This window comes from Hydra viridissima, unplaced genomic scaffold (assembly GCF_058129835.1).
Source record: "Hydra viridissima isolate aposymbiotic clone 2 unplaced genomic scaffold, HvirCarnegie_v1 scaffold_3, whole genome shotgun sequence".
NCBI classification, from domain to species: Eukaryota; Metazoa; Cnidaria; class Hydrozoa; order Anthoathecata; family Hydridae; genus Hydra; species Hydra viridissima.
The window spans coordinates 3,835,365-3,851,395 of record NW_028324302.1 but is presented as its reverse complement, the minus strand read 5'-3'; the positions used below and the strand labels follow the sequence as shown (position 1 = coordinate 3,851,395).

Genomic DNA, 16,031 nt, shown 5'->3' with positions numbered 1-16,031 from the left:
AAAAAGTTCACGTTATTTTTTTCTCAACCGACAACCAAAATCACCTTCTTAGTTATTTTGAGTTATCTTATTTTTTTAGCAATAAGATTAATGAAAAACCTGGACCTTTAAGTTTGTTTTTTATCAAACACTTTTACCCTTTTTGCTTTGTATTTGTATTCTGTAACAGTCACTTGTGACTTTTTAAAACAGATTTTCTGTAAAGTTTAGTAGTTTCCGTTAAAGTAAGAAATTTCTTCAAAAAGTACAATAATACCAAAACAAGTTAATACCGGAACTTAACCAGGCAGTTGATACTTAAACAGGAAAAAATGTTAGGCACTCTGATAGCCGAAAAAAAACTTGTCGGCATACTAAGTAAAATATTGTTAATCTCCGTTTTTTGAAGCAAGTAAAGTTATCCATCACTAGTTGGTATTTCTTGCTGAAATTTGATCTTTTTGCAGGTTTCTTCATTTTCCGACACTTTATGCAAGTTGCGTAATTCAACATTCTTATCAAACATATCCCCGTTATCATGCTCAAAGTAGACCCACAAAAACTTATATTCCTTTGGCATCATCAAAGAGCGATGATTTTTCTTTTGATGCCAATAAGGGGTGGCCATTGTGGCAATGGCCATATAGTTTAAATTTAACGGCAGCCACGATAGTTTTGGGTTTTTTCGCTTAAGGAATATGCCTAAAAATTTAAATTTGTCTGCCGTAATTTACGAATTTTTGCTATAGAGATTCCTGCCATGGCTACAACGGTTCTTATTATACGTTACCGACATTTTATTCAATAAATAAATGGTGTAAAAAAGTATTAAAATATCAATCTTTTATCGAAATTTAAACCGTGAAAATAAAATTTGGCCACACAGTTACAAATTCCTGGATCCGCGCCTGAAGTATATAAAAACCTGTAAAGAACGGGTATCAACTTTGCGGTAACATAAATGCTTCATATTTTAGATGCATTAGGTTGGATTTACGTATTTTCGATACATTATCATTCTCGTCAAATCCCGTTAGTGTTTACACCATTTATCCAGATGAACCAATCGAAGTGTTTTTTCATAGTGCAGATATGCTGTACCCTTTTCTTTAAAGTAAGCCGATCTATATTTATGCTAACGAAAGCGAGGAAGTAAATATTGAACTGAAGCAGTATAAAAGATTAGAAGCTCCTTTTGCTTCAAACTGTAAAAAGAACTCAGAATCGATGATCTTCCCAGGTGAATACTCAAAACTGAAATGCATTAAATCTTTTAAGTGTATCAATGCATTTAAAACTTGCGGTGATAGCTTTGATATTTGTCAAGAATTTATACCAACGGAAGTTAAAAGCATTTATGCTTGACAGTTTTCAGATGAGAAAGAGATAAGCAACTTAAGCGATTGTCTCGCAACAGAGTTTGCAAAAAGTTACGATAAGGAATGTGGTTTACCATGTAACGAACACACTTACACTGTTATTGCGTCTTTTACCAGCGATTGTTCATGGCTAAAAGTTAATGAAAGAGAGATCTTTATCGATTATTCTTTAAATCCGTACTACCACTTTTTCGAAGAAGCTCAATTGTATTCTTTCGAACAGCTTCTGTGTGAATGTGGCGGATTGTTTGGCTTGTTTATGGGAAGTTCAGCGTTGTCGATTGTAGAAGTTATGGTCTTCTTATGTCTTCTTCTTTCGAAAAATTCTTAGCAAAAAAACTAGAAAAAAAGATTTTGGTTCTAATTTGAAATGAATGCCTCAAACAAAAACAAAAAAGGACTACTAAGTATAATAACAATCTGTCTTTAATGTAAACCTCGATCATAAACACAAAAATTGAATGTTTTAAACACATTACAAATATTTCTTAGCGCAAATGCTGTGATCGAATACGGCGTCTTCTTAGTCAAGTGATTCAACCCATAATACAATTAATGTTAAATGATGGTGTGTATTGTTATTGGATGCGGCACTTATTTCAAACTGATTTCTGATTCCAAAACGAAAGAACATCTTCTTGTTTTACTTCACGTTCAATGATGATAAGTAAATTGAATATTTGTTAAAAAATTGAATAAAAAGTACAATTTAAATTTTCTATTCTGAATATAAACGAAGTTAATTATTTCCTTTAGTTAATTGAAAATCTTTATAACGATTAAAGGTGAAAAAAAACAAAACACTTTTTCAGCGTAAAATTGATTATAGCTGAGGGCTACACAGCGCACATCCAGTGTTGTAAATGAATGGGTTTTTTTGGGGGGCGGGGAGGAAGATGAGGGGGGCCAGCTTGTATACTTACACCACTGCATGGTTAGTTAAGTACTGCTTAATGGTCTAGTAACAGGCAATAAAAAACTTGTCTAATAAAAGCACATCTTTTAGTAAAAATGTTGAATGGATGTGTGACCACAAAAAATTATTTATGATAAATTCTTTTTTATTTTTTCTTTCCTTCTTTTTGCTGTTTTTTAACAACAAAACTTAAACAAGTATTAATAGTTATACTATTAAAATAGTTTAATATTGGTTTCACAAAACATAACATTAGTAGCCATTATAACTATGAAGATGTATAATTAGTATATACTGTGACAGTCAGGTCATAGAAGACTGGACTAATTTAAATTCGTAAATTTATATTCATAAATTTATATTCATAAATTTATATTTCTTTAAGACAAAGTTATCATTAAATACACCCAAAAACGTATTTCATACAAATTAAATGCATTAAACTTTATTTAAATTTTTAAATTTTTAGTTGTAAGTATATCATTTATAATTGTTTATATACAAAACAAACTTTTCAAAATATTCATTAATAGATTTGAGGTTTTTTAAACTTTTAAGCCAGATAATTTTAGAAATTAATATGTAGTAGAGATAAGGACCACGACGTGAACTCTTTTTTAAGCAACTAGTAACTTTATCATGTTTAAATAAACCTTTTAAAAAATTTTTTAAACAAGCTCTAATGCTGCGATTAGCTGGATTTTTGTTTTGATATGACCAAAACCCAGCATTACTACAACATTGTTGCAAAAACGTTGGCGCGTCTGGCGTTGCAACATTGAGAAAACGTTGACCATCAACTTTAGCCTGTTTGATGGTATAACGATGTTGTAACAACGTTGTTTGCCACAATACCAATCCACTTGAAAAAATTAATTTTGATTACCGGATTCATCTAACTAATGTCTACGAGTTAACGTTAAACCTCTCTTACAAACTAGTCACTTGCGGCGTTGTATGATTAAAACGCTGTTGAATGTGTAAAGACCCATTCCTTATCTTTTTAGATATTTCGCAAAAGCAAATCCTAAAGCTGTAATAAAATGTACTTTAACTCTGCAACGTGGTTGTACTCAACTGGTTTTGATATTACTGCAATTATAATTTGTCTTGAAATTATTGAACAAGATTCTGTATTACATAATATAAAAAGTGACTACCAAGCTTTTTCCCTCAAATTCTATTGGCTTTTTTACTTTTAAATTTAAATAAACGTTAAATTCTATTGGCTCCATTTAGGATTTGTTCTACATATAAACATAAGAATATCCTGAAACTTTTCAGCTGAGTGGCTTTTTTTTACTCTGAATTTTTACTAAATTCATCTGATTTCCAAACATACTTCGCTTATACATAAAATATACATCATGTTAAGCTCTTTTGATACAACTTACTTTCTGTTTGCTTATCAGAAATAGGGTTGGTCGTTTTATCAGAAATTAGATTAGCCATCTGATTGATTTTATTATCTTGTCATCTATTTATTAATCATAAATATTTGAAGGCAGAACGTTAAATTAGTTAACTTATTTGTTAATTTTAACAATTTGACAACTACGTAGGCTGCAAACAATACACTTATACGGGTTAGGAATCCTTAATTAAGTTTTTTTTTAACAGTGAAGATTCAGCTTATTTAGTATTTACTTCAAGCTTTTCACATACTTCTTTCAGATCATGACTGCCTCAAATAATCCCCGTAAGTGCAAATACGAAAGCGTTTCTCGAGCCATCATTTTGCATATTTTAAAACAAAGCATTTTAAAGTATTTAAAGTTTAAATAATGGACCATAAAAGATTTGCAGACAGTGTGTCAAGAGCCTACGAATGTGGACAGAAGGAACACGTAATAAGTTTGCATTTGGTATACCTATGGTTTGGAGAGAGCCAAAATATATAATTACAAAGAGCCTTTACTTTTTGTGAAGAAGATGAAGGTATAAAGAGTGTTGCTGGCGTTGTTGTTGCAGTATTACGAATACAACTAGATCAAATGTGTTGACCTGAAAATAGCATGCTTCTTGGTTAGTGAGTAAAATAGCTTGTAAAATAGTTTTTAAAAAGTTGTAAAATAGCTCTCTTTTTGGTTAGTGAAGAAGGTACACCAAGTATTCTTGTTTTTGTGTTTGTAAAACAGCAGAGCTAAGGAAAAGCATTAGTGACAACTATCTTAACTATCTGCGTAAGATGTAATAATTGCTAATATGTCAAAAAAGAGATCTGACCTCAAACCTGATGATCCCAACAATCTAAATGAACCACTGGTTGATAGAGGGACAATTTTATTCCCACCTCTGCAAATTAAACTGGATATCATGGGAAAATTGGTTGAAGCATAATTAAGTGAAAGAAGGGGTCTTAAGTACCTTATTTTGTTATTTCCTGGCCTATCAATTGAAAAAATCACGACTGGTGGTAAGAATGCTTATTTCATTTGCTTTTGTTAAATACAAATTGTGCAACTCTTTCAATTTCATATCTTTGATGGTGTTTACTGGCTAGTCATCAAGCATTATTAAGTTTGTAGCAATTTTAATTTTGACTGAAAGATGCTTTTCGACTTAACTTTTAACTTTAGGGGAGCTATTGCACTTTGAAAGACTGTTTTTTTTAATCCATTATTATAATCGTTTTCGTTTAATCTATAAGTGTAAATACTTTGTAATGATGTCCCATCCATGCCACATTTCAAATAGAATATCTGGATAGGTTATGGTTGAACATGCACTAAACTACATTTGGCAGAAGTCTCCTTGGTATCCAAAACTTTTGGATAATAATCTGTAATAATTTTCAGAATTATCAAACAGAAGAAATAAAGTCTTAAGATGTTTCCCAGTACAATTTAAAATACCTCAAATCTTTTACATGCAAAACTATCCAGCTATAAATCAGAAAATTACATAGAATTCGCACATGAAATCAGAAAAAAAGATTTATCCACATTTTTAGAATTTCCGCGAACATTGCAGACGGAGGAAAGCATCGACGTTTGGTTTTTCGATTTTAAAGAATAATAATGAATAAAATAAAAATTTCTGTATAAGTTAATTTTACAAAATCTAATTCAAGATAGTTTGTATATTTAGACATACAAAGTTACATAATTTAAAAAAAAATTCTATACCTAGCAAACCTTTTATAATATTGTTTCAACCCTTTAAGATATTGCGCAGAGTTATTCCATTAATATTCATTATTATTCGTTTATTGGTTTTAAATTAAAACCGATAAACCCAACACCTTTATTTACAAAGGAAGTATTCTCCGAATACATTAAGTTTTTTGACCGTATACCGGCAAAATATGCCAACATTTTAATTGCAAATCTCCGTTTTCAATCACCAGTTTAAAAAAAAATCTTAATGCTGATAAAATTAATGAAACCACTAGCTTTATTCTCTTTTGTAAACGTATAATACATAACTTTATAATTTTAATCAAATATTGGTTTTTTGTAAACATCTAAGAAATAAATTTTTGCGTTTTCGCGTTTTTTGTTTTATTTTTCTCTCTCTAATAGATAGTAAAAGAAGTATACTTTTTGATGTTCAGACCTTTGAAAATAAATGCAGAAATAAAGACATATGTATATACAGATGATTAGTCACATGGGTTTTTTTTGCATAGAAAGTTACTGAAATTTCAGCTAGATTGTTAAAAAAAAAAGATAGTGTATCCAGTTATACTTTTTAGCATAAGATGACAAATTAACTGTTGTTTACTGTATCATTTTCTTTTTAGCGCGTGAACTCTTCCCGTCTAGTTAAAGTAAACATGTGCATATGGGGCAAGCATACCTGAAACTACTGAGGTGCATAATTTGTGAAATATTAATGGAAATACTGCCACACCGGCGGAAAGATAGAAAAGTAAGTTTTATGCATGTTTTAGTCATAGCTAATCAGCAAATGATGCATTTGCACAAAAGTTATAATGTGGTTCTTTCTCATGTTGACAACTTGAAATTTTCTGAAATCTTTGCTTAAAATGATTATTGTGAGTGCTACAAAAAAAAATACAAGGTAATTAAAAAGAAAAATACATCATAAGAAAAAAAATTAAAGTAATGGTTTATGCAAAGCTTTTTATACAAACACTTGCCACATGTTACTAGATTTTAAAGTGTTAAATATTTTAGGTATTTCTGAACTTTGAATGAAATAATGCCCTTTCACCCAAAGTACTGGTATTTTTTCATTCAAAATTCATCACTGTTAGTTCTCCCAAATTTGCAATGAGGAATATGCAAAACAACTTAAACAACATTGTTTATTTTGTAGAAAACTGATTGATTGAATTAACTTTTACTATTTATTTAGTTTCAATATAGGTAGTCTTAAAGTAATTATACAGCACAATGAAAAATTACATTTAAAAATTTCTTGAAGCTTTCTTTGTAATTTGTTTTTTTTTAATTGTAATGTAATTTTAAAATTTATTTACTTTGTTTAGAATGACACCTAACATCTGTTGTGACAGGGTCTTAACTGCTCACCAAATTAGTTGTCGATATCAAGGAACATTTCTGCGTAGTAATTGGAAAAAAAAATGTCATCAAAATCCTTTTGCTTTTTTGTATTCATTTCTTCTCCTATTTCTTTTATTTGTCCTTTATATAACAAATCAAAAACATGATGCATACAAGCATGAAAACCACCTTTACAATGAAAGAAATATGCATGACAATCACAACTCAAAGTTTCATTATGCTGTTGTAATTGATTGTGGCAGTAGTGGATCACGCATTTACATTTACTATTGGCCTCCACATACAGGTGATAAACAGGAGCTGCTAAATATAAAGCAAATGTTAGATTTTGATGGAAACCCTGTTCGAATGAAAATCAAACCTGGTAAACTTTAAATTGTTTATGTATCATTTAGTATTCCAAAGTATCATAAAGTATAATATAAATTTTATTTTTATAACTAATTGGAAGCTTGCTGTTAAAAATATTTTGTATGATGTTAGTTTGAGAAATATTTTAAAATAAAAGTTCATTAGCAGTTTAACTAATGGCTTTAGGTATATCCTCATATGCAGACAATCCAGCAAATGCTTCACGTTCATTACAACCCCTTCTACTTTTTGCCATGGATCATATTCCTCATACAAAATATTTGGAAACACCTCTCTATATACTTGCCACAGCTGGTATGCGGTTACTTCCTGAATCAAAGCGTGAAGCAATACTTGACAATCTCAGGGAAAATATCCCTAAAATGTCACATTTTCATTTTGTTGACTCACAATTAGAAGTTATATCTGGAAAACAAGAAGGTTTTTGCATTTTTTATAAAATTTTTAAGGTTATTCGGGGTGGCCAGCGGTTCTTGAAATCCTTGAAATCCTGGAAAAGTCCTGAAATTTTATAGGTCCTGGAAAAGTCCTGGAAAAACACCCCTTTTTACAAAAAATCCTGGAACTTTTTTTTATAGAGTTATATATTCTGTTTATTTTGAAAACAAGAAAATAAAATATTATATATTCCGTTTTCTTGTTTTCATCTTTTACAAAATTTTTAAAAAAAAAGTTAAAAAAATTAAATTTAAAAAAACTGGAGTAATCCAAAAAAGAGATAAAACAGAAGAGTTGTTACATATATATATATATATATATATATATATATATATATATATATATATATATATATATATATATATATATATATATATATATATATATTAGGGTAGGTCGATTTTACCCAGGCTCATTGTGTAATGCTGCAGTAGTTGGAGGTATTTAAAATGAGATACCTCAAAAAATTTCAGCAATTTTCGATTAAAAATGGTTTGCGGATTTAATTTTAAAGATCATTGCGATTTTACGAACGCTATAAAAAGCACGATAAACAGAAATTAAAATTTTCATTTGTAAGAATATGTTTTCTAAACACCTTTTTTATAATTTATGGTTCTAAATATATAAAAAGTTAATTATCTAATTTAGTAACTTTTTGAATTTATTCAAAAATATCATCATATGAATGGGAATAATATCCTTTTGACATATATGCTTGATGCATCTTTCTGCTAAGCAATTTTGTCAAGATGCATCTGTGATGATTTTCAAACCCGTAAACATAATTGCTTCCGATACTAGATTAACAGTTCGCTCTACACTCAGGGAATGAGATGGGAAGTCCGGAATATCTGGCTTAACAGAGTTGTCTATGAAGTATTGCATTTCTTGAATTGTAAAATGTTGCGTAGTAGGAGGTTCCTTAACGTCTGGAGCAGTGAGGTCTATCAACTCATACCAATGATTGGCATTAAAATTTATTACAGGAATTTTTTTCAATTCATTTTGAAAACTGGTCAAGTTCATTCTGTAAATGTAAAATTGTGATCAATACTACGTTATGATTGTGTTTCAAAGAATAATAAAATTTTTTTTAGTTACTAAGTCAATTAAATAATTTAAAAAGATACCTTTGTCTAAGAGTCAGTATTGATTGAAAACCATGATTTCAGATCTTGTTGTCATCATCTTTAATCATGGGATAGAGAATGTTTTCTTGTCTTAGGCAGAATGCATTATTTTTAATGTTCTGCTTCACAATATGTATCACATCATTAAATGGGAGAATATTTAGTCCAATGATAGCGGAAAAAAGAAGACGAGGAGAGTAGTGCAGCTTGGCTGATGTCTTTATTTCAAACCATGCTGGAGCATAAACTTAAACAATAAAGTAGACTAGTTTTTTTAAAGACTGGTTTGGTTGATTGTCTCTTCTATATAAACAGAGAATGCGAATAGCTAGAGTTAACCACCTTGCATGGTTAAGTGGACCAATTTTATAAGCAGCCCATTTACCAGCAACTTTACCAGACCCTAATCCTTTGCAATACTCAAATAAAAGTCTTTGATCACAACTAAGATCTTTCAGTACTTCTTTTGAAATATACCCATCAACTATAGGATTTGTGACAGGTTCAAACAAAACTTGATGTGAATCCTGATTATTTTCAGCACATCTTTTGCCAAGAAGGCCACTAAAGCTTCCTGGTCCAGTTATTACACCATCTAGTTTTTTAAAAAGAGCTCTTAAAGGAAGTTCGTTTTTATGAAGTGCGCACCCAATGAGCTGCAGTTTTTCGTTTTAACAATTCTTCAAGTTTTACCACTAAACCACTTATTGGGCCATTATTGGTAGCAGTATTATCAAGAAGAACTGCATGAATACTTTCAACACTGTTAAATTCTTGTAAAACACTGAACGTCTCTTTTGCAAGTACTAAACCAGTTGCGCCAATAATAGGAATTGTTCTATGAGTCAAATATGTTCCAGTAGATTTTCCATCTTCATAAGTAAATGTGAGGTAAACGTTCAGGTTCAATAGATTTTTTGAGGAATTCTCCTTCAGGAGAGTTTATTATGCAAGTGGTTCGAGTGGTCTGATCAAGTTTGCTATCCACACCTAGGCAAATTAACAAATTTTTTTTTTTCTAGATCTTTTACCTTCACTAAGTATCTTTACTTGTGCTTTAACCCTACCTAATTTGCACTTGTCAATCAAGATGTGATTGATATCAACATCTTTTCTCAAAATATGTTTAATGTCATGTAGTAAAGCATTTACAAGAGCTGCACCTAAGTTTGACGAACACTCATTTCTAACTAACTCCATAGCAAACCTGGGAAGTTTAATTAAATTGTAGTCTCCAGGAAATTTCTTTATTGGTTGCCATTCAGCTTCTTCCTGAAAGAAATCGCAGCATACAAAATTTGCGTGTACTTAAAATATATCAATAAAGTTACAATAAGTTTACCTCAGTTTCAGTTGAACAGCTAGCTTCTTCAGATGACATTGTTTGTTCTATGAGAGATTCTGCTTTATCAACTGCCCTTTGAGATAGTTGTAGTCGCTCATTATCAATTCTCTTGTTTCTTTTGAAAGCTTCTTTATAAACTAAAGAAAGTTGATAAGCTCCTTTTGGACCAGTTTTCTGCCTCTGATCTCGACGATAAACTTTGTCTTCAAGAGGTACTTTCGCGTTTTGAGGGCAAATACATATAATATGTTCTTCTGAGCAATTCGCTTTATTGCATGATGCTTTTCTATCACTGCAAGGTAGCATATCCAATGAGCAAGAGCAAGCAGAAATATCGAAAAGCTTATCCAAATTTGCATCGAGATTTCGTTTGGTACTTGCTCTACCATGCTTTTGATTAATGTTTTTCACTAGAATGAGAAGATCCTTTACCTTTCTAGCTATAGATTTATTAGTTATTAGAGGTAGATTTGGATTCACTGCAGCCCAAATGGGTTTTAAATTATTTTTAATTTTACTTAATAACTTCTATGATATCTGAAGTTGGCTTTACATGAATCAGATAGTAGTAATATTGAATAACCTGTCTGTAAGTACTCTGCTCCGTCATTAATAATTTACATGGACCACCGCCATACTTCTTTGGTAAATGCCAAATATTATAGGCGTAACTATAATTTTCGACATTTTTTTATTGTTGACAATATTTGTAACTCTTGTTGAAGTTTTTGTTTACTATTTTATATTTATCTGTTTTTTCATTTACCAATCGCCAGATGCGTTAAATTTAATTGGCTGCTGTAACTTAACAAACCTTTTTATTGGTTGTATTATATATTCAAACGAGATATTTTGAAACGAGATACTTGTTTGGAATTTAAAATTTCAAATATTGAAATTCCAAATATTTTAGAAACTTACAAATATAGGGCATAATTGAAAACTTTAAATACAAATCCGCAAGCCATTTTTAATACGGTATTCCTGAAATTTGGTGGAGTTGTTATTATACCCTAGTTACAGTAACTGCAACATTACTCAATTTGATATTCGAAAAAAATTGTAAAATTGACCTACCCTAATATATATATATATATATATATATATATATATATATATATATATATATATATATATATATATATATATATATATATATATATATATATATATATATGCTTGTATGAGTTTGAAAAAACTTTACATAAATATATGTATGATTTATATGCGTATTCAAATATAAATATTTAGTTGTTTTGTTCTAGGACAATATATTTTGCATTTACTGGTCCATTTTTTTTGTCAAGAAAAAATCAACATATCCTTAAATAACCCAAAAGTTCCTTGAAAAATCCTGGAAGTATCCTGGAATTTAAAATTTACTTTTAGCTGGCCACCCTGTTATTATTTATGTAAATATATAATTGAAATATGCTTATTATAAAAATTGTTAGAACCTCAAAGTTTTTGTAAATAAAAGAGTTTACCCTAACTACCAAGAAAATTGGACCACCCTAACTACCAGAAAAATTGATTCACCTTTTAATTATATAAAACAGTTCAGAAATTTTCTGAACTAAAAAAAGTTGTGGCTTGTGTAACAAATTATTAACTGATCTAAAGCTTTACTTTTGTCCTTTTGTGCATTTTAATTCAAGCAAACAAGTTACTAATAGAAAAATATTCAGATATTTCTTTTCCTGTTTCTTATGTTATTTTTCTTTGTTATTGTCAAATAATAAATATTTAAAACTTTTCAACTTCAACTTAATTCTTTAGGTATCTATCTCTGGATTGCAACTAACTATATCCTTGGTCGCTTTGACCATTCACATGATGTTTCTACAACACCATCTAGTACAGTTTCACATATAATAAGAAAGCAAACTACAGGAACTATTGAAATTGGTGGAGCATCTTTACAAATAGCATATGAAATACCTCAAAATGTAACTGCTTATATTAATTAACTGCTTAAATGTAACTGCTTATATTAATTTTGAATATCATTGTTTGAACTGTTTTTTTCTATTTAATATAAAAATATTCTATTTAAGCCAAGCTGTTGGTTTAAATCTTTAAATAAGTTTTTGTTTGTAATTATGTTTTAGGCCTCTATTCCTCTTGAACTTGGATCTACAATAAATTTAGGGTGCGATATTCATGATACAGTTCACAGATACCAAATTTATGTCACCACTTTCTTAGGTTATGGTACAGATTTTGCATGGAAGACTTATGTTCAGAAACTTTTCGAAGATAACATCAACACAATAAGGTTTTTTTTTTCTTAAAAATATGGCTTTATTTCTCATTTGGTACTTTTTTTTTTAAGTGCACTTTTTATTTCACTTCTTTATTGATTTTTATTTGTGCACAGAGCTCATGAAACTGTTTTGGATCCTTGTCTCCCTAAGGAATTAGTTGATGAACAAATTCTCAATAATACAAAGTTTAAAATAACAGGCACTGGAGAATTTTCTCGCTGCACTAATCTATTGGCTTCCAAGATTAAGCAATCGAGCAATGTTTGCAAGAAATCTCCTTGTTCATTAGATGGAGTTTACCAAGCTCCAATTGATTATCAACACAGTGAGTTTTATGGGTTTGCGGAGTTTTGGTATTCTTCAAATGATGTTCTTAACGTCGGAGGAAAATACTCTTATGATTCATTGCAGAATGCAGCTCAGGTAAAAACATGATACTTTATTATTTGACTTTTTGCACTTTTACCTGTGGTTTACATTTTGTGTTATAACTGTGGTAGAAATGTTAGCGAATAGTTCACAAAGAATACTGTAATTTAGAGTTTATTCAACAAAAATAAATTTGTTTAAATCATTTTGTAACAATTGTTCTAAATTTACACTTGTTTACTCTCTAGCGATTTTGTGACACACGTTGGTCTTTACACAAGCGGCATTATGCAATGGGTTTATACCCTAAAGCAGATGACTTTAGATTTAGGTACTTGTTTTAACATTAAAAATTGAGATTAGAAATTCTTTTTCTTTTTCTCTCAATTTCTTATTATATTTTTGTTTTGATAAATCTTTCCCTTTTAACTCTTAGAATACTCTCTTGTTTGTTTAAGATACCAATGTTTCAAATCTGCTTGGGTAATGGCAGTGCTTCATCAGGGCTTAAAATTTCCACATGAATTTGATGGTCTCACAACAGTTCAAATGATTAATGGAAAAGAGGTCCAATGGACCTTGGGTGCTATACTCTATAGAACAAGATTTATGCCATTAAGGTATTTTGTCAATTTAGCTCTGAAAAAATCTTGTTAAAAATTGTACTGGTCACCAAAAAAGTAATTTTTTATTTTCTTAATGAATAAAACTTTTTGAGATCAGTTTTTCATGCTGATTACAAATCTGTGATTAGTTTAAACAAAGTACATTAGGAAACCAGGAGATTAAATTTTTTTGAGTTGGTTTTAAACGTTTTCATAGACTCGTGATCATCACAACCACTACTGTCCTAAAGGTATTTTGCATGCCTATTAACAAGCCAATTGCTTTTCACTGGTGAGCTCATACTTGAAAGCTAACTTTACAGTGACCATAGTAACTAGCATATTATTTTAGGTCTTCTTTAGTTGAATGGTATGTGCTATTAGAATTGATATCTTCATGGCCGCCGAGAGGGGGGGGTTGGACGGGGAAGATTCCCGGGGCCCCGTGTGTCTACGAATAATTTTTTAAAGTAATTTGTGAAAGATTTAAATAGTTTTGGTTTGATTAACTTTTAGTTTTAATTTTCAATGACCAGAGTACGCTTCTTTTGGTCCTGGGTATAAAATTGATCATAATATGGGCCTCTTAAGAAAACTTCCCCGGGGCCCGAAATTTCTCTCGGCTGCTATGGATATCTTTGAATTGTTATTGTGCAATGTAACTGGCTTTAAATTCAATGATCAAGTGCTTCTCTAATGCTGCATATATAAGTCTGTGAAATACCTATGAAAAGATTTTTCATATTTCTGCAATTTAAAAGGAGTAATCTGTTCTAAAAAAATGTGACTGGACCCATTTTTAAACTAATATGGCTTGTCATTAGAAGTTCTTTGATTAGCAGCTTAAGTTGTTAAATTTAAAATATATCCCATACAAATTAATTTATATATCAGTTATTTTAAAATACTAGAAAAAAGCAATCAGGAAATAAACATAAAAAAAACTTAATAGCATCAAAAGTTGTTCGCAAGCTTTTGCGCACTATTTTTTATAACAACCAAAACTCCACTAAAGTGTAGTCAGTCAAATCTCAGAAACAAGGCCTGCTGCAAAAACTTAACATATTTGAAGTCATTGCTCAAAAAAAATCACCTTTTTAGTTCAAAAAAACCTAGTTGACCAGTGCGATCAGTTCTTGATTTCGATAATATTTTGCTTGATTTTTTGTTGAAAATAGAAACTTGTTTTTCTTTAAAAAGTTACATTTTCAATGCTTTGATGATAATTTCGACTGGATTGTTTAGAGACATGCAAAATGTGGAAAATGTTCACTCAGCCAAGGCTTTTCATCATGGATTTTGGATAATACTCTATTCTGGATTTTACCCTATACTATTTATTTGTGCTGCAATAGCAGTTATATTTATTATTACTTATTGTCGTCGGATACGTAAATTTAGTCTATCCCCTGGTATGTATGTTATGCAGCGCCCCCCTATAGCATCTAACTACACAGTGTTATCAAGCAAAGAAAAATTTATATATGATATTCGGGTAGAGATGTAAAGTTTTAAATTTGACATGGTATATATATATATATGTATAGATGTTGATTGAAAATATAAATTTTTATATATTTTTTAATTTAAAGAGTTTGGGTATTTATAACATAATGCAGTTGAACTGTGAGTTTTTAAATGCAATAACATTTTTGAAAAATTGAGTTTAAAAGAAACTTGTTCTTTTCTATGCTAAAATATTTCTTTACTTGATTTTCCGCACTAATTCTTAGTTAAATTTATCTAAATGATTGACTTATTTGGTTACCTACGATATTTGGTTTACATTTCGGTACGCGATATGTATAAGTTTAATTCTTTTCTAAAGTGTTTGTTTGCGAATCTTTCCCATAGAACATCTCGTTTTTTAGTTTTGGTTCTTCTTTTTTTAAAAAATCATTTTATCAATCTTTTTTTTTTACACAAACATTTGGCTCTTTTTTTTTTTTTTTTTTTTTTTATATGTTTTTCACATTATGTATTATCTCTAATGCGTAGGTGTCGGGGTAAACATTACTGACGTAATTGAAGTTTATTTGTTTTGACTATCTTTTATAGTTCTTTTCCCTTTGCCTTGAAACGATTATTTCTATTAGTTTGTTTTTTGTGCATCAAACTTCATTTACTATCACCTTTCTGAAATAGTGGTTTTATTAGAACCGTCTCTTTTTCCTGCAACGTTCACGGAGTCAAACCATGAAACTGCAATTTAACCCTTCGCTATAAACTAGTTGCGTTTTAAAAAAAAAAAAGAGAATTTTGATATAGGAACGCTCAATATTGTTGTTTGAAAATGTCCAACACTTGCACATCTACATGAAGGGGTTATGTCAATTCCATTTCACTCATGATTCTTAGGTACTGCGTGAACACTCTCGGATTGTGGGATGTTTTAATTTAAACCAGGAATATTAAATAATAACGTTAATTGGCATCTAGCTTATGTGGCATGGTTTTGATAATCACCACCCCCGGGTCAGACCATCCCCTTCATAATCGGTGTATCTAGTTAGGGTACAAGCTGCAGTTTTTCCTAGGCATTGAAACCCTTACATACATATTGAAACGTATTGAAACCGTTATTACATTATTCAATATAACATATTGAAACCGTTCTTCAGAATACTTCTGTTCTGCTGTTTCTTGTTTGACAATCAAATAAGTTTTAGACGAAGCCACTTGTTAATTTTAGGAGGCTGAGAACCTGTTATCCTCTACTTCGAGAAGCTGCAGAG

At 30.2% G+C, this 16,031-nt stretch overlaps 1 protein-coding gene across 1 annotated transcript; it reads left to right on the top strand.

Annotated features, from left to right (window-relative positions):
* Positions 1 to 5,594: 5,594 nt before the first annotated feature.
* Positions 5,595 to 14,955, top strand: LOC145202511 (ectonucleoside triphosphate diphosphohydrolase 7-like). The gene is made up of 9 exons (XM_090082658.1): positions 5,595 to 6,147; positions 6,731 to 7,131; positions 7,305 to 7,559; positions 11,835 to 12,004; positions 12,167 to 12,333; positions 12,436 to 12,745; positions 12,940 to 13,022; positions 13,150 to 13,311; positions 14,542 to 14,955. The coding sequence occupies exons 2-9, from the start codon at positions 6,732 to 6,734 to the stop codon at positions 14,801 to 14,803; spliced, it is 1,809 nt and encodes a 602-aa protein (XP_089938784.1). The 5' UTR covers positions 5,595 to 6,147; position 6,731; the 3' UTR covers positions 14,804 to 14,955.
* The last annotated feature ends 1,076 nt before the right edge of the window (positions 14,956 to 16,031 follow it).